Below are 17,263 nucleotides of genomic sequence, written 5' to 3'. Positions count from 1 at the left end.
ATGGTGTATGTGTGTGGCCATACTCTATGCGATGCAGGAGCTCGATAGCTACGACGGTATGCAGCCACTACTGATGAGTTCAACTCAGGGTTATCAATATTAGGCGTTGGATGGAACGATGAAGTTGTACATTGTCGTCAATACCATTGCTTCTACACTACGTGAGTCATTTGTTATGCTACAAGAAGCGTACTGGACAGTTTCCTATACGAGGTCAGTCGTACTCTCTTCTTGTCGGCCTCAACATAGAGCAAGAAGCAGTCGTCAAGCAAACGGTCTACCATATAGTCTCTCGCCCATGCTGCAAATACTGAGTCTGAATATAAGACTCGCTTGGTTCAACTACGATAGGATAAATTTCTCTGTCCAGGACGTCCATTTCGGGTTGGCCTACCTTGAACGATTACCCAAGAGCCTGCAAAAGGTCACTTTCCATGTCGATGAACAGGTTTTCTGCCGCTTTTACAGACGTAAAACTAGCATTCTACAGACAGAGCAATTTGTCAAAGGCGAACTGAGGCGTATCGCAATGACTTTTGTGAGCGATCCTGGAGCGTTATCTATGGAGTCGATGATATGTAGTGCTCATGGACTGGAAGCAGAGCCATGCTCAATTACCTCTGGTCACCAGTTCATGTGGATACTCACGGTGACCGCTGCTGCTTACGGACAGGCGAATAACTTTGAAATCCAGTAAGGATTATACGGCAAGATATGCAGTTGGCAGCAGAGTCCTGTCTCTTTCCATGAGGCTTCAAGCATCTTAGCTCAATAGGAATAGGAGACTGATTAGCATGACCATCGCCTTAGTCTCTCGTGGCTTGCCAGATACATGCTTCTTACTGCACGGTGTATTTGTTTAGTGTGTTTTCAAATGCTAGACGTGGTTGAGACTAGGTATCTCCTTCAGTACCAGTAGCACAAATAACCTCGAGCCAATATGACCAAAGTTGCAGATCGTTTACAGTAGATTAATGCCAAGAGACAAGATTTGAGGTAAATGTTGAGCCCATGATTATCGATTCTGATCGAACGTCTTCGTGACGCAGTTGCGTTCATGTTGTTGATGAACTTAGCGCATCCAATCACTGCGGGGTCACCACACAAAAGTTGGTCCTCGCACTAACGTTTTGCGCCTACTTTACCAATCCATCATCCCCAAGGCTACCATCTTTGACTCATTGGGCATCACTTCGACTCAGAACTCCACAGATAATCCTCTAAAGACTTTGAAATCCTGTTCAAAGGTTTCCTTTCGCAAAAATTTCGCGACTATTCACTAGATCGCTCAAAGATATGGCAAGAGGTGGTCGAGGCGGCGGTAGTCGCAATCCAGCCAATCAACCGAGAGAAGTGCAGGTCTCAAGGAAAGTTAGTTGGTTATTGAGACATGGTGCGAGTCAGGAGGGCTTAAAGTTGGGAAAGGGTGGGTATGTTAATGTCCAGGAAGCGGTAAGTTTGTTCCCAATCAACGCCCGGCGACGTTGAATATATGCTTAACATAAAGACATGACTTATCATATACATCAAGGTTTCGAATGATGTTATGAGTTCGTAGCTTAGACCACACGACGAGCTAACGTTTTCAGCTAAACACCAAAACTCTGAAGAGCTTAAAAGTCACATTTCCTGAGCTGCGCGACATAGTCGCCAATAACGACAAACAACGCTACTCCATGATTCCAGCATCCTCACTCGACCAAGAGACACCTGGAACCACAGAGCTATCTCAAGAGCAACCAAACTCAGAATCGTTGGAAACTGTACCAGAATCAGACGACCCAGCCGACTACCTGATACGCGCGAACCAAGGCCACTCCATCAAAGTCGATTCAGAAGGCCTCCTCGTCCCCATTACCCAAGAAGCAGGCAATGTTCCCGAAACCGTTGTTCACGGCACCGACGAGCGCGCCTGGAATCTCATCCTAAAGAGCGGCGGTCTGCGGCGCATGGGACGGAACCATATTCACTTCGCATCTGGTCTCCCGGCAGGTTTCAAAGCACTTGACTCTTCCACTGATCCTACTGCCGAAGAAAAGGAGTCTGCGCCAGTCATCTCAGGCATGCGCAAGAACTCGTCGATTCTGATTTATATCGATATCAACGCTGCTCTTACTGCCGGCATCAAGTTTTTCGTCTCGGACAACGGTGTTATACTCACCGAGGGTAATGAGCAAGGCTTCCTTTCGTATGAATTCTTCAAGCGCGTCGAAAGTAGGAAGAAGGATGGTGGTGTACTGATGAGTGATGGGAAGTTACCCGAAGGCGTGACTGTGAATATTGAAGAGTGGGAGAAAGAGGTTGGTGATGTGCAGAAGGGGAAGCGGGGTGGCAGGGGTGGTAGAGGTGGTAGAGGTGGAGGACGGGGCGGAGGCGCAAGTGGCCAAAAGAGTGGGATAAATGACGCAGGAGTTGCGGCGGCTGATGCTTAAGAAATTATGAGGGTGTTGCAGAAGGTGATATGAGCACCAGTTGTTGCCACAGTCAACAATCAACAACAGAATATGGACTACTCGCTGGCATGTCGAGTACAAGCCGCCATCCGTGCTGATTTGTGGATCCATAAGTGATCTATGACACAGGATTCGCTGGATGAGGTCAGTTCCTGTGATGGTTAATACCAGTCGATATCACTTCTAGAAATCCTTCGCACAGGCTTGGAGACTATTTGAACTTGAATTATGATTGATTTCTTCGGCCGTTAAAGAGATTATAGTATGCGCGAGAGGTATATAACAGAATGCCGCCCAGTAAACCGGAACTCCAATGTAAACCCAAAGAAAAGGAAAAGAAATTTAGAAAACGTTCTTGCGTTGTGACTTTTGACTCCAGCCACTCAAACGGTTGGTTCTCTTGTTCTGCTTCTCCACATCGATGTTCGCATCCTGTGCTACATCAAAGTAATCCCTTGCAGCAATACCCTCACTCTGCAGCAGAGGGCTACTTGGCCTTGTCTGGCTGACATGGTGAGTGGGGGCGTGGTGAAGACCAGGAGAGTGGACATCCTCAGGTTCGGCAACGATCGCATAAGAAGCACCTCCAACATCGATGGCATCAGGGGACAAGGGCCTACCCTCGTCACCCTCGTCCATGCTGGCGCGGGACCGTGTGCCAATAGTGCGCACAGTCATTCGTCGACCAAGACCGCACTCCGGGTCAGCCTTCTCTTCCTCAAGGCGAATGACGACCTCGACAGCCTTGTCGTCTTCAATAACCTTGGGGTGACGCTTGGCGAAGTATTTGGCGTACTTGTACAGCGACCAGTAGCAGCTTGCGACATTGATAAAGGTCAAGACGATCTTGTACGGTAGGTAGTAGATGTACATGAGCTGCCAGCCAACACGCTCGTTCTTGCGGCGGAGGTGCACTTCGTTGAAGATGATGACGTTGATGAGGTACATAACGATTGTGGCGGCGAGAAGGTAACCGCAGAACGAGGGACGGACGTAGAACGAGATAGGTAGGATGAAAGGTGTGAGAAGGTAGAGCAGAGTTTCGTAGACCTAGTGTGTTGTTAGTATGTTGGATGAGCGAAATAGACTGCGGATTGCTTACCTCTTGGAAGACGAAGATCTTTGCACCAATTTCCCACCAACCGAGCTTCCAGCTACCGAGAATGTATGCCATGTTGTACCACATGCCGTTGACGAAGAAGAAGTTCCAGCGCTTGAAACGTTGCGAGAAAATGGTCATCTCACCGAAACCACCACGGGAGCCACCGCCAGAGATGAAAACAGCGGTAGGTGTTTCGGTTTCAACAAAGACTTGCGAGCACATCTTGATGCGACATCCAAGCTTGCGGGCTACATGACCAAAGAACCAGTCTTCGGACACACTGAAGCCGGGGTGTTCGTGGAAGGTCTTGACAAGTAGCTCACGGTCCCAGAGGGAAATGGCTCCGTGTGGGAAGGTAGCGGAGCCGACCTTACCGGCAAACTCACGCTGAATACCACTGAGCTTGTACTCGAGATCCTGAGCTTGTTGGCAGAGGTTGCCCTTTGTAGAGTTTGGCCCGACGGATTTGATGGTGTAGCCAATGCACATGACCTTGCCATTCAAGCGCTCAGTGACAACAGGGAAGTTGTCAGGCAGCGCACAGTCATCGTCAATGAGCAAAACGTTCTTGAAATTCTTCGCAGCATAACAACCAACAAATTGAGCAACGATCTTCGATCCGATTGGCGACCAGATATGATTCACGCCGTAAGGACGGCAGACCTCTTCCGTGTTGTCGAGTGGCGTCGGGCTGTTTCCGTTGGCGATGACGAATATGTTCGATGGAGGGAAGATCTTCAGGGCAGCTTCGAGTGTGTTGGCAATGAGTCCAGCAGACTTATAGCACGGAATCATGAGGCAGGTATCGTCAACGTTGGAATGGAACTTGGTCTCTGTAGAGAAGTCGGCGGGAGGTGGATCCTTCTCGAAAAGGATGAGTAAAGGAGCGAACGCATAACTAAGGTATGTTAGTCACTGAAAAGATGGCGAGGGTGCTCTGACAAACTTACAATAGTGCGATTCCAAGCACGATACCGAAACCACCAGCGATAACGAACTTGGTGGATACAACCCAGTAAAGCCACCACACAGCACCGTTCCATAGAGGAACTCCGATCAAGACGAAGTAGACGAAGAGTATCAGGAAAGCATAGATGGCGTACTCAAAGGTGATTTGCACCCACTTCTTTCGTTGGATCTCTGCTCCCTTCTTCTTCGCCTTCTCGTAGGTGTCAAACATCTCACTCCTTTTGAAGTAGGATGCATTGGTCATGCTCCGCTTGAGAGCGTTGGGTACCATGCCATCGACAACAGACTGTAGAGTGTTCTTCCGGGGACGACCCGCGTGATGTGCGGCTTCAGGCTCCTGAGGCAAGGAATCTGTAGAGTTTCGGACCGAGTTGTTTTCAGTCGCAAAAGGGTTGTCTCTGCTGCTTCTGACTGAGTTGGGTTTCGTCGCGAAGGGGTCATCATTGGACCACTTTGACTTTGTAGACGCGGTAGGAACTCTATTGAGTGAGCTTGGTGATGGTGCACGACTTCCTCGAGGGCTCAGAGCTAGAACATCGGTTGACCCAGGGATGTAGGAAAGGGTCCGGAAGGGTCTCAGATTCTCCTCAGTTGGTGATGGTAGTGCCCCGCTCTGTTGCGAGTTTCTCTTTGCACCACTGTTGCTGAACCAGGAGAACCGGTTACTCCTCCTTCGTTCGCCATGCGTTTCTGTGCGTTCAAGGTTGGTAGAGCGCTGAGTACCGTTCCGTTGTGGGCCGCCAGAGTCTTGTGTGGGACGACGACGGATGCTTCCGATTCGTTCAGAGTCGAGGAAAGGGTTCTCCGCTTGTGGTTCCCAGGCTCCTGTATGTGTAGTATGCGTGTTGTCGCGTTTTGATCCAAGAGTACCCGTGGCCCGAAGCAGATGTGCTGGAACGGTAACATCCTGAGTGGGGATGATCTCACTGGAACGTCGACGATGGTCTGCCATGTAGTGTGTCTCGTGAGTGCCGGAAGGAAGACCAGATGGAGAAGTCATGATGGGCGGTTGTTAACCCGAATGAGGGAGACTCCTGGGGTAGTTATGTCTGTAAAATACTGGACAGGGTGTACCCCATTAATACTCGGGAGCCAGTCTCCAGACCTGGTAGGACTTCTCTCTAGCCGGATAGTCGGACAGCCACATCGAGCGATCCGACTATGAAATCTCCTATGTGCCATTATCGGATCCACCTAGTAGTCTGTGGGTACACCCCCGGGCGTCGATCATCATGGAGTGCGACATGCACGTGTAGGAAGCATGTTGAGTATTGCGCCACAGACGTGGTCTACAGTGACGTCTAGGGCGAAGGCTAGATCTAGAAACTTCCCACGCCACTGAATCGCAACGGAGCTTTAGATACTAGTTCCCGTCGAGATTTAGCTCCAGGAATGATTTGCGTTTTTACCCTGTTCGGAGGACGGCGTCCAGAGTCTGAGGTGGTAGATCTTTGGTTGTGTTGCATCACTACGGCGTTTGGCGATATGAGCTGAAGAGTTGTCCAGAGCCCATAGCCCCTTAGGCATCTAGAGGCAAGAAATTCGGATTCGTATATGCGTTGCCAAACGTGAAGTCTGAAATCTATTAGCTAGTTTCATAGCGTTACCCTTGCAAGTCTCTTCACGTACTTGCACGGGCACAGAGCAACTGACAGATTGGACCTCTGCCAGCATCGCCGACAGATCCACAGTCCGTGTGGTGCCAGAGCCTGAGCTATTTCAGTGGGTACCACTACTAGGAACGGTCACTAAACGGGTCTTGGGCTTGACAAGTATCTCCGGAGTAGTTCGAGACGTAGCCTGAGGCTGTGGCTGAGAACTACGAAATGGACAGGGTTCCGACCTCTGTGTATATCGAGTCATCATAGCTCGCATCAAGAAACAGTTGTAATCTCGATACCGCTGTCCCGCGCAAAGACATCATAGGCGTTGTGATCTACGGTAGTTGCGATCGAAGTTCAAACCTAAGATTCTAAATCGGACACATGCATCCTGAATCTGTCCGGAAGCAGCGTCCGAAGAGATTTTTCATCTCATTTTCGGTGAGTTGGACTTCTTTGGGTCCACGGTATTAACCGTGATGACAACACATCCATGCCTCGGTGAAAGCTTCGCTGCGCTTGCGCAGGTACTCCGGGTGTTGTTGAGGCCGCGACCGTGACCGAGGGCAAAGTAGGCGAGAAGACATGGTAACCTTGCGGAACGATCCCAAGGGTGCTTTACTATTACGCAACTGCGCGGGACTTCGCGCTGGAAGTCGGCGTCTCTTTTGAACGGTTGGCGCTACTATAGTGTAAGATGTCAGTGCCGCTCGGGTACCACAGCCTGAAGATGTTCGAGGCTGACGCTGTTATGATGACAGTACCCCTTGCCAAGGCGACGATGAAGTCAGTTACACAAGATTTCTATCATGAACTTTGAAGCTGGTAAACTGACGTGAGTCGCACGAATGAGTGTATGTGGAGAACAACTGGATGTTGAAGTTGGAAATTGCAGAACGCCGTTCCCGCCCGGCCCGCCGCCGGGGGGCGCTTGTCATTCGTTACGTCAGGCAAGCAATACGAGATTTAGAAAGCAAGCCTTCGCTGGACGTTTGACGAGCCGCAACAATAGACACCCTCAATCCATGATCCCACACATCACTAATCGAACACGAAATGACTTCCTACGCGTCTCAATACCCGCCGGCTGTTGAGTTTGACCCTGCATACAAGAAATTCTTCGAGGATTTCTACGCTACGTCCGATACGGCTGAAGCGCATGAGAAATACGTCGATTACTTCACTAAGGATGCGACGCTCGTCATGGCCTCCAAGAGGGTAGCGGGCCGAGAAGGTTTGTCTCAGTTGCTTTTTCCATCCAGCCCTGAGATTCAATCCGCGCCTTGACGTTTCAATCCCCTTATACCTTCTGCGAGGCTGATTCTTGGCTGCAGAGATTCTGTCCCTGCGCAAAGCCATGTGGGAAAAGATTTCTAGCAGGGCGCACAAGCCACTCCAGATATTTCCGTTCGGTCCGAACGCAGACGAGGTAATGCTATATGGAACGGTCAAGTACGGCTTCAAGGCAGGGGGTGAGTCTAGCAAAGACTGGGCTGCAAGGGCGCACCTAGTCAAGGAAGCAGATGGCAAAGTGAAGATGGATTTTTATCAAGTCTACTTGGTGCGACACCCAGCGCTCGTCCGCGTTCGTGTATGCGGATTGAAGCTAACATTCGTCTTAGGACACCGGAGCTTAGACCGAGCCCGTAGATCTTATGTAGATCCGATGCCAACTATAGGGGCTTCTACGGCATCTATAGTGTTGGAAACGTTCGTCATACCGGAGGTCCCATACTTTGTGAAAACTGTCTCGGTGCTTACTGTGGTACGCACCTAAATGGTGCAAAGTCCAAGGGGCGCCTCATCTCTGAACATGAGGCTATGCAGGTACCAGGTCCACGATGCTCTGAAACACTCGATGTGGAACTGCACGAACTCTACTTTGGAGTAGTGAGTTGAACTGTAGATTGACATGTGGGACTAATCCTGTCCGCTCGGATGTGACGGCTGTCATGGGACGGACGACTCATCCCTGTAGCTCATTGGGAACTGTCATATAACCCAAGAGTCCTACGTGTGACTGTCGTGAGTTCCTTGTGGTTGTCCCATTCTCAGTTCATCTCAGCGACATCATGCAGACATCTCGATCGCCATCGTTAACTAGGGTCCAAGGAAGATAAACATTGCTTTTCCTTCAACGTGGCGTTTTCTCCGCGATATTCCAGTTCTTTGACGCAGGAACTGTCCTAGGGTCTTTGTCACGGAGTTTAAAAGTTGTTTTTCCTCTTCAGCTCCCGATTTCCAGCGAAGTGGTCTAGACGCGGAAACAAGCCTCAGTCACATCTACGTAAACGTGGTTCAGAAGGATTGGGACCGATGTTGTGTCGGCGTCGCAGCGGCATGCCGGACCCTATGCTACCAATGCTGCCAGGTACGCGGGTTAACGGGTTCTGCTGCGCCAGCGCTATACGATGGCCTCAAAGATTCCAGTACGAGGCGCAAGCAGGGTACGTGGCCACCTCGTTTGGCGCATCTAGGCCTCGTATACTTCTTTCAACGCCGCACACTTGATCCAGGCTGTGTCTTTAACAACAAGTTTGCGAACCCCGCAACGCCGCCGAAGTGGATAGACCCCATTTCAGCCGTCGTATACTCAAATACAAATCGTCCGATCGTCCGATCAAGGGTGCCCAGGTGAGTTCCTTTGGCTACGCGGTGTACATGATGATTGCTGCAACGCAGAGTGACTTTGAATCGATCAGTGTCCCAAAAACCGCAACGTAAGGGAGGTGATGTAGTCCAAATTCTTGCATCACCTGTACCAATCGTCCCGTCCCCCATCAATGTTTTCGCGATCGAGTGGTGACCCGGCTGACGTGATATTTTGGGGACGGCATCATTGATCGTGCTGGTCGGGTCGCTAAAAGTATAGGGTCCGCGGGCGTCTTGGGCCCGAAGTTCCCCCAGCAGCAGCAAGGGATATGGTCAGGGAACACTGATGTAAGCGATGTGATACACGATGTATAGGGGCAATAAGGAAGGGCAGGTCAAGCGCATTCGTTCAAACTGCCGAGCATTAAATTCCAACCATGATGTGTGGAGTTGCAGATTTTTGAGGTTGGGGTTGTCGGATGAATGTTCAGACCCCACGGCCATATGCGGCCACCAACATTAGCCCCGCACGACCAGAAAGATTATTCTTGAACGCAGCATTACTGCGTGAGAGATGCATACTCTCAGTATATAAATTTATTTATCTGTAGTCTTTCCATCAACAGGCTTAAAACCAGCCCGGCTAGCTCAATCGGTAGAGCGTGAGACTCTTAGTCTTTCACGGTCTAACAGACACGATTACTCAGTACATCTCAAGGTTGTGGGTTCGACCCCCACGTCGGGCTTGAGAAGCTTTCCTTTTTGTTGTCGCCGTGTACATGTGTGTGGGGTGGTCGTCTTGGTGGTGGATGATGGATGAATGTTTTTGGCAGTGCCCTGCTTGCCACGGCCGCATGTCCCGCCTAATGACATTCCCGAATGTACATTATTTTCACAGTCAACGGCTTCTCAGTTATCCTACAGCCCAGGGTTGTCGTATTACGTGATGCTTTTTGTGTCCCCGCCGAGATCATAGCCTTGGATCCTATGTCCACAGAGATGTGCCAATAACTAACTATGCAGCGCACAGTATCTGTCGAGCCAATCGCTTTAAGTGGAAGTATTACTTCGACAATTAGTCCTTCGAAATCTGCATAAGATTGTCCGTCTCCAAAACCCCGGCGCCATATCACAAACCTAAGCAACGAAAAGTCTGGCTTTATTAAACCTGATCTAGAAACAACTCTTCCTTCACCAAATCGAAGTACTATATATGTTGTCCAAAGGGCATCTTTGCAGCCTATACATAATGTCACTGCTCTGTTACCACTGAGAAGAAAAAATCGAAAAGTGTTAGAACACACCTACACAGCCAATCTCATCATCAATCCCTTTGAACACCAGTATCACACGAAAGCCAAACATCAGTGAGTACGTTGGCATCTTCGTAGAACGTTTGTAAGCCTCGAATATATACACACGAACGCTTCATCATCCCATCACCTTATGACCTGTTTTCCTCCTTATCCTCATTCCGCTCTCCACCACCACCTATGGTAAACAACTCCTATCATCCTTCTCTCCCACCAGCACAGGAATCGTCAACATTTCACCTGCAAGTATCAGATTTGGATCCTGAATTGCATTCGCCTTGGCGATATCGCAGATGCCCACTCCATTCGCCGCAGCAATGATCTCAAGCGTATCACCCGGGTGAATAGTAACTTGTTTTCCTGTCCCTACATCTGCGGAGGTAGATGGGGTTGCTGGTGAAGGAGCCGATGCTGAAGCTGAAGCGGATGAAGCGGGTAGGGATGCCGAGCCGATCGAGGTTGCGAGGGTGGTTGGTAAAGCTGATGGTGTTGGAGCGAGCATGAAGGATGTGGAGAGTGTTGTTAGTAGTAGGGCTGCTGAAGCGGAGGCTGAGACAGTGCTGTTGGCAGCGCAACGTTTGTGAATGTGTGGGTGCACTTGTGCGCCTGTGGTGGAGAAGAGGATGGTTGAAATGGCCAAGAGGACGGTTGCGGGCTTCATGATGGCTGGTTGGCAATAGTGATTATGACGCCGAGGTTGGTAAAGCGATTAATATGTGGGTTGCAAAGTTGATGTATGGTAGTAGAGTAGGACCTGCCAGAGTGATCAACGATTTGATGTATTATACTCCTCGTCACTCTTGAATAATGATCAATTCTTGTGAAGCTGTCAAATGCTTACCGGGAACGCGCATGGTATATGTAGACCCCCCACAGCCTCAGGCAGGAAACATTCATGTTCGGAAACGTGGACGAACGCGTTGTTCATCGACGCGGCAGTTTCTTCCAGAACAATGGAATGTCTGCCTTCCGTCAATGCTAGAGTCCTGTCATTTCGCTGAAGTGGTCTTGTCTGAACGTTTCCTGTCACAGGTCGTTCGTGCTTGGCTGTCATTGTTTCAAAAACCAGGTCGTCTTCGATTCTATGGTGGCCATTGTGCTTATTCACTGACACAGTACAGCAAGTTATTGGGACGTTGGTGATTTCGTGTACTGCATCGGCAAAAGGCATCCATTGCAAGGTCGATGCTATGAAGACCATTGTGTGATGATATGTGACAGCCGCGTTGACTACGCGGACATGTGCTAATGAGTGAAGCGAGGTGTGAAGATCTGACGTGTAACAGCTGTCAATTGTCAGAAGACGCGGCAAGCCACGCATAGCAAGACGTTGTTGGGTATCTGGCACCGGGATAGAATCGTATCGGAATGAGGAGAATGAAGGAACGGAATTGTAAGTGTATGTTCTGCAATTAGAATATGCTATAGGGCTAAGATACTGTACAGCGCAAGAACGAAACTACGCTCGCTAAGATGATGTAATAAACAAACGCTGGCCAAGTGACTCCGAATGAGGTCATCAACTTACAACAAAAAGGTTAAAGGGTAATAATCTGAACAGAAAAAATAGGTCTTCAAGCGCCCAGCGCAATAAGCCTGCTCTTGATATCCGTAGGTCTCATCATCTGGTTGATGACGACACTCGAGATACTGCCCATACTGACGACCGAGACGTATCCTGGGGCAACTTCGCTTGCTAAAACTTCCACGCACTTCATCGCCTCTTCCTTTGAGATTGGAGATCGAATAGAGCCCTGTATCGCCTGCAAAAGGGTGGTTGTCGAGAACGAAACGCGCGATCCGGGTCTGTTCGCGCAGAGTAGAGAAAGTACACCAATGACTTCTGGAGTGCGCTGGAGAGCTGCTTTTCTCTGAAGCTCAGCGGGTGTTGGTGCTGCGGGGCCAGCCTTTGCAGCCTCCTGCTTGGCGAGAATACGGTCAAGGAGGTTGGTTTTGCGAACGGCAGCAAATTCAGTAATCTTGGGCTGGGCGGGTTGGGCTTGCTGGTTCTGTCCCAAGGAGAGGTCGTTCTCCTTTCCGATGGTGGACCTTGTCTTCTTCAGCGCACGACCTTGCTGTACGCTCTCCTTGAACTCCCGCAACCTCTTGCGTCCCTTCTCTTGTGCTGGTGCAAGCGCGGTGAGCGATTCGCATGTGGTGACTTGGGCGAGAGGAAGCTGGCTGAGGAACTTGGACACGGAGGTGTCATCGAGGAATGTGTCCATGCATGCTTGCTTGATGTCGGCCTTCTTCGGGCGTCCGCGTCCGCGCTTGGGCACCGCAATTGGCCGGGCCATCATCATCTGCGACGTGCACCATTGCGACCACAACGTGTCTAATCCTTCCTTGAACATTTCTTGCAGCCCTTGTTCATTCATATGTGTCATGCCATTCATCATAGGACTGCTGTCCTTGATTTCAATGCAGATTTTGCCGCGGCCATAGTCGGATAGGTAGTAAGGGTTGTTGTTGCCGGAGGGACCGTGGTCGAGAATACCAATGAGGAGTCGAATGTCATCGTACGTGACCTTGCGTTGCCGCCAGACCAAAGTGGTCGATGCAATCAGGTCTCGAAGATCGGCAGGCGTCGAAGTGCCATTGTGGGCATAATGCAGCGACAGCGCCGTTAGGAATGATGAGTGTAGTGCGAGAAGGTTGACGAGCTCGGCCGGGAGCTGACCGGGAGCAATAGGCGACATTGTTGTTGACGATATTTCTGATTGATACAAAGATGAGATATCTGGAACAATGTCGATAAGTGATGTGTCGTGTGGGTGTGAGGATGAGGTTCAAAGGAGTGTTTATGAGCCGAGGGGGGTGCAAAACAGGGAAGGGAAGGCACGTCCGACGCGCTTTACGCTTCTGCGCGTTCGCGTCGCGTTTTCGCCCCACTTAATTGAAACTTGAGCGTGTCGTTGCCCCGCGCATCCGGCATGTCTCCACCACTCATTACGCTTTCGTCATTTCGACATCTCTCTGTGAAATTCGTCCACCCACAAACGACGACTTTGCGCCTTGTCATGATGCCGTCCAAGCTTTGCACGCTAACGACAGAGACGTGACTTGCAAGAGAGCGAACGTGAGTATCATATCTTATTGAGACAAAAAGCCCTGCGCCTATATACTCCAATGCCATGCAAGACTTTCGACAACAAGCTTCGGCTCATCTTGTTACATTATCATTACATTACTGGTCCTGTACACTTCGAGCTTACTTTCCACCAAACAGTCCGCCGAACCATGACGACGTCTTCGCGGCCTTGTCCTCGACAACGGCATCGAACTTGTTGGCAGCAGCGTTGACCTGCTTGCCTGCTGCGTGTAGCTCACGCTCGGCGCGGGCCTTTGCCTCTTCATACTGCTTCTTCGCATCAGCGCTGTAGGCATCGAACTTTTGCTCAGCCTTCTTTGCTTCCGCCTTGGCTTGGTCGGCCTAGCCATGGTCAGTATACTGCCACAAGTAACATGGATGGAATCGCATTGAACATACGTATTGCTGTGCGCTGGCGCGGACTGCCTCGTAGCCCTCCTCGCCAGCCTTCTTTGCTTCCTTGTCCTGGCCAGGGTAGTCGCCTCTTAGCTTGCGTGCGGCAGTCGCAGCATCGTCTGTAGCTGTTAGTTGATAAACCAGGCAATTGACCTCTGCAGAACTTACGCTCAGCCTTCTTCTCGGCAAGCTTCGGGTCACCTCCAGCATTGTAGAGGTAGTAGGTCACACCACCAAGAGCAGCGACACCACCGTATGTAGCAAAACGACGAGACATTGTTGATGGGATGGGGGGTTTGTGGTGTTGGTTGGTTAGAATTGAAGAATGATCAAGCTATGTAAAATGCGAATTGAAGATGAAGAAAGCAGAGTTGTGCGAGGGAGGGGAACCTTGGAAGGCGTCTTTCTAACAAGCGCATGTGTGACGTAATGGTAGACAGCTGAAGCACGGGCTTTTCGCTGCCGTGCGAACCAGATCGCCAAACTAGCTGACTCTACGATGAATGACAGGCCGGATCCACATTACACACACTCGTTGTTCTTGCTTCTACACACTAATTGTAATCTCATTGTAGCATTAATCTTATTTGTATAGTTTGTCGCATTGCGGTCGCGTCGTCCAAGTGTGTAGTCTTCTGTGCGCGCCCCTTAACAGCCACCCTCCAGCGACTGTCGACTACCTGTGCAGCGTGCCGCGCCTGCCTAACCACGACCTCATGTATCTACGATAGCAACGGCGTTCGCCTCTTACTTTCCTTGATTCTTACGCCACGCTCTGCAGCATGGCGGACCAAACGATAAGCCTCGTCGACCACACGTCCAACGGCGACAACACGCCTACTACGGCTGCACAACCTGAACAGCCATCGACCTCATCAGACTCGCACATCGATATCCTTTATGAGAACCAGCGCGGTTGGTTCATATTCGGCATACCGCTATTCTCGAACAAGGCGCTGTGGAACCTACGAATCGACCCTGCGCCCTGGCAGAATGCCAAGTTCAGGCCATCCGCCGTCAATATCACAAATGCACAAGTTCCAGATCCAAGTTGGGTATGGGACTGGAACAGCTGGTATGTCGACATGAGTCTGGATGTCGATGAAGAGGGTTGGCAGTACAGTCTGCTGTTCAAAGGCTCAGCCTGGCACGGCAACCACCCTTGGTTCCACAGCTTCGTTCGGCGGCGACGCTGGCTACGGAGACGGGTGAAGCAGAGGCTACCACCCAAGACCAAGGAGAACGCAAAGGAGCGCATGTTTGGCGAAACCTTCAGCATCGGCACTACATTGGTCAGGTCGACGACCTTTGGTACCAACAGCGGCTTGCTAGACAGTGCCCAGACAAGTCTGGACGAGGAAATCAGGGATATTGCCACACTCATGAGGAAATTGAAGAAAGCTGCTATCGACCGAGAGAAGATAATCTACATACACAAATTCATCGACGATGGGGGCGAGGAACTGCACTACCTTGCAGGACAGGTATGCATATGGCATCCCTATGCCTCCAACATAACTAACATGCCCAGATACCGTCCATCATGTCGATGCTTATCTTCCAGAATTCCCGTCGCCAACTCCTCTCCACACTTATGGACCGCTTCGAAGCCGCCAAAGACCACCGTGAACAACACAAGAAAGACTCGAAGCCGGAAGGGGAAGCCGAAGAACGCAGGATCAATAACCTACTCAAGGCCATCGAGGCAGCTGATAACGAGTGCAAGAAGCTCGAGTACTGGAGCGACATCAAGAATCTTACCGAGGAAGGCAAAGCGGGTAATGCGACAGATCCCAGTATGGGATGGGATGAGGAGAAGTGGCAGGGTCTTGATGCTAGCGGCGCCAAGCATCCCGAGACTTGAAATTTGAAATGTCACGAAGGTTTGGATGCATGCATATATTGGAGTTTATCGGAGTTTATTGGAGTCTGTTGGGGACGCGGTTCTCTCAAGGTTAGCATATCGGGCCAGTTAGAACGACTAATCGTTTCCTGTATTGCATCGAAATTACTATACATGTTGTAATCCGCAACAGCAGTTAGAGCATTTGCTGATGTTGTATTATCCTCTTACGTTTCTCACTCTTATCGGTCCTCTGATATCCTCCAAGCTCTCCACGTCCACCACTTGGCCCTTCTGCATCACTTCGACTTGTCCTGCCTCTCTCCTCTCCCACATTATCTGTCGTATATGACCCATGGTGTCCCTCCACACTGACGCATCTAGTGTACGCAGTTCCTCTGTTGATAACGCGCGGGCAATCTCGGAGGGGCAGATCGTCTTTGGCCAAGGCCTTGTGCTCAATAGATGGTCGGCATGGCGCGATATGATGGACCTCTTGGCGTCGTCAAGAAGCATTGTGTTGTGTGTCCGACCGACAGCCGCCGTTTAGCACCTAAAAGGCTCAATGCAACAGACAATTCTTGGGCTTTGGTGAGATATTAATGAGGCTGCAGTCTCGATGTTTTACTCAGATGTCTCCGCTAGACCCATCGTCCGCTGATCTGCAACCAGGGTCCTTGATCCTTTAGCCAATCCTTTGACGTCAGAGCGCCCAATCGGCGCGCAGGAGAAGCAAAATAATTCGAGCATTATCCGTTTCGCGTCCCCTCTCTCCTAGAACCGAAACTGCCCGCAGCATTGTCATTGGCGTTTTACCTCTTTTGCACCATCTTTTTTTTCTTGTTGTCCTGTCATGCCGCACCGGTTACCCCACGCTCTCCGAGAGCTAGTCGCAGCGGGGCAGCTCTCCTTCGCTCCCGCAGCTCGACTCTTATCAAGCTCAACGCCGCTGCAGCGTACTTCTCTTTCACTTAACCGGACTTCGTTGCGATTCTGCTCTACTGGACCAGCAGCATCACCGCTTTTGCAAACAGCCACAGCACAACAACCAATTAGCGCCAAAAGACACTTTTCGTGGCCCAGAATGACTGGAAAGGAAGAGCCCAAGGAAGTGCGCAAGTACCTCCAGCAGAGTCATGACCGTATCTTTGAGAACAACAAGAAATGGGCCGATGAGATGAGGAAGAGGAACCCCTCCTTCTTCAGCAACCTGACTGCCGGACAGGCCCCCGAGTATCTGTGGATTGGTGAGTTCTACACGGCTATACTGGAATGACTCAATCCATCATAGACGTAGTTGCTAATCCATCACCTACAGGCTGCTCTGACTCCCGCATCCCCGCCGAAGCCATCACCGGTCTTGAGCCAGGCGAGATGTTCATCCACCGTAACATCGCCAACCTCGTCAACAACATCGACCTAAACGTCATGTCCGTCGTAAACTACGCCGTGCGCCACCTCAAGGTCAAGCACATTGTCGTCTGCGGCCACTACGGCTGCGGCGGTGTCAAGGCTGCCATGACACCAAAGGACATGGGTCTGCTGAACCCATGGCTGCGAAACATCCGTGATGTCTACCGGTTGCACCAAAAGGAGCTCGACGACGTCGTCGCCAATGGTGGCTCCGAGGACGACAAGTACAACAAGCTTGTTGAGCTCAATGTGTATGAGCAGTGCCGAAATGTTATCAAGACGGCGGCTGTGCAGCAGTGTTGGGCGGAGAATGAGTTCCCAGTTGTGCATGGCTGGGTATTTGGATTCGAGGATGGACTGCTGAAGGATCTCAAGTTTGACCATGAGGGGCAGCTTAAGGAGATTCAGAAGATTTACGATTTGACAAAGGATATGTAGATAGTGATAGATAGGGTGTATGAGTAGCGGTTGTGGCATTTAGCAAGGTGTT

At 50.5% G+C, this 17,263-nt stretch overlaps 9 protein-coding genes and 1 non-coding gene across 10 annotated transcripts; 5 read left to right on the top strand and 5 right to left on the bottom strand.

Annotated features, from left to right (window-relative positions):
* Positions 1–1,352: 1,352 nt before the first annotated feature.
* Positions 1,353–2,761, top strand: CC77DRAFT_1018195 (hypothetical protein). The gene has a single exon (XM_018524574.1). It carries the CDS (start codon positions 1,677–1,679, stop codon positions 2,430–2,432), a length of 756 nt encoding a protein of 251 aa, XP_018388786.1. The 5' UTR covers positions 1,353–1,676; the 3' UTR covers positions 2,433–2,761.
* CC77DRAFT_712049 (hypothetical protein) lies at positions 2,614–5,856 on the bottom strand. Its single transcript, XM_018532864.1, has 3 exons — positions 4,506–5,856; positions 3,556–4,453; positions 2,614–3,503 (listed from the first exon to the last, which is right to left on the bottom strand). Exons 1-3 carry the CDS (start codon positions 5,522–5,524, stop codon positions 2,796–2,798), a joined length of 2,625 nt encoding a protein of 874 aa, XP_018388785.1. The 5' UTR covers positions 5,525–5,856; the 3' UTR covers positions 2,614–2,795.
* Positions 5,857–7,181: 1,325 nt separating this feature from the next.
* CC77DRAFT_1059065 (hypothetical protein) lies at positions 7,182–7,762 on the top strand (the record flags this gene model as incomplete). Its single annotated transcript, XM_018528188.1, has 3 exons — positions 7,182–7,359; positions 7,460–7,686; positions 7,748–7,762. 3 exons carry the CDS (start codon positions 7,182–7,184, stop codon positions 7,760–7,762), a joined length of 420 nt encoding a protein of 139 aa, XP_018388784.1.
* Positions 7,763–9,354: 1,592 nt separating this feature from the next.
* On the top strand, positions 9,355–9,463 carry CC77DRAFT_t22. The gene has a single exon. It is a non-coding gene; the product is annotated as a tRNA-Lys (tRNA).
* Positions 9,464–10,208: 745 nt separating this feature from the next.
* Positions 10,209–10,771, bottom strand: CC77DRAFT_1086379 (hypothetical protein; the record flags this gene model as incomplete). Its single annotated transcript, XM_018529434.1, has 1 exon — positions 10,209–10,771. Exon 1 carries the CDS (start codon positions 10,689–10,691, stop codon positions 10,209–10,211), a length of 483 nt encoding a protein of 160 aa, XP_018388783.1. The 5' UTR covers positions 10,692–10,771.
* A 655-nt stretch (positions 10,772–11,426) lies between these two features.
* CC77DRAFT_1018189 (hypothetical protein) lies at positions 11,427–12,841 on the bottom strand. The gene has a single exon (XM_018524573.1). It carries the CDS (start codon positions 12,727–12,729, stop codon positions 11,605–11,607), a length of 1,125 nt encoding a protein of 374 aa, XP_018388782.1. The 5' UTR covers positions 12,730–12,841; the 3' UTR covers positions 11,427–11,604.
* A 308-nt stretch (positions 12,842–13,149) lies between these two features.
* Positions 13,150–13,938, bottom strand: CC77DRAFT_1092702 (hypothetical protein). Its single transcript, XM_018529643.1, has 3 exons — positions 13,686–13,938; positions 13,521–13,636; positions 13,150–13,463 (listed from the first exon to the last, which is right to left on the bottom strand). The coding sequence occupies exons 1-3, from the start codon at positions 13,792–13,794 to the stop codon at positions 13,242–13,244; spliced, it is 447 nt and encodes a 148-aa protein (XP_018388781.1). The 5' UTR covers positions 13,795–13,938; the 3' UTR covers positions 13,150–13,241.
* Positions 13,935–15,480, top strand: CC77DRAFT_711923 (hypothetical protein). Its single transcript, XM_018532863.1, has 3 exons — positions 13,935–14,120; positions 14,195–15,001; positions 15,049–15,480. The coding sequence occupies exons 2-3, from the start codon at positions 14,300–14,302 to the stop codon at positions 15,379–15,381; spliced, it is 1,035 nt and encodes a 344-aa protein (XP_018388780.1). The 5' UTR covers positions 13,935–14,120; positions 14,195–14,299; the 3' UTR covers positions 15,382–15,480.
* A 25-nt stretch (positions 15,481–15,505) lies between these two features.
* Positions 15,506–15,995, bottom strand: CC77DRAFT_1018187 (hypothetical protein). Its single transcript, XM_018524572.1, has one exon. The coding sequence runs from the start codon at positions 15,874–15,876 to the stop codon at positions 15,580–15,582; it is 297 nt and encodes a 98-aa protein (XP_018388779.1). The 5' UTR covers positions 15,877–15,995; the 3' UTR covers positions 15,506–15,579.
* A 449-nt stretch (positions 15,996–16,444) lies between these two features.
* Positions 16,445–17,211, top strand: CC77DRAFT_1059060 (carbonic anhydrase; the record flags this gene model as incomplete). The annotated part of the gene is made up of 2 exons (XM_018528187.1): positions 16,445–16,607; positions 16,679–17,211. 2 exons carry the CDS (start codon positions 16,445–16,447, stop codon positions 17,209–17,211), a joined length of 696 nt encoding a protein of 231 aa, XP_018388778.1.
* Positions 17,212–17,263: the final 52 nt, after the last annotated feature.

Source organism: Alternaria alternata (assembly GCF_001642055.1).
Source record: "Alternaria alternata strain SRC1lrK2f unplaced genomic scaffold CC77scaffold_5, whole genome shotgun sequence".
Classification (NCBI taxonomy): domain Eukaryota; kingdom Fungi; phylum Ascomycota; class Dothideomycetes; order Pleosporales; family Pleosporaceae; genus Alternaria; species Alternaria alternata.
Note: the sequence above shows the minus strand (reverse complement) of the source record. Positions and strands in the feature narration are given on the sequence as shown.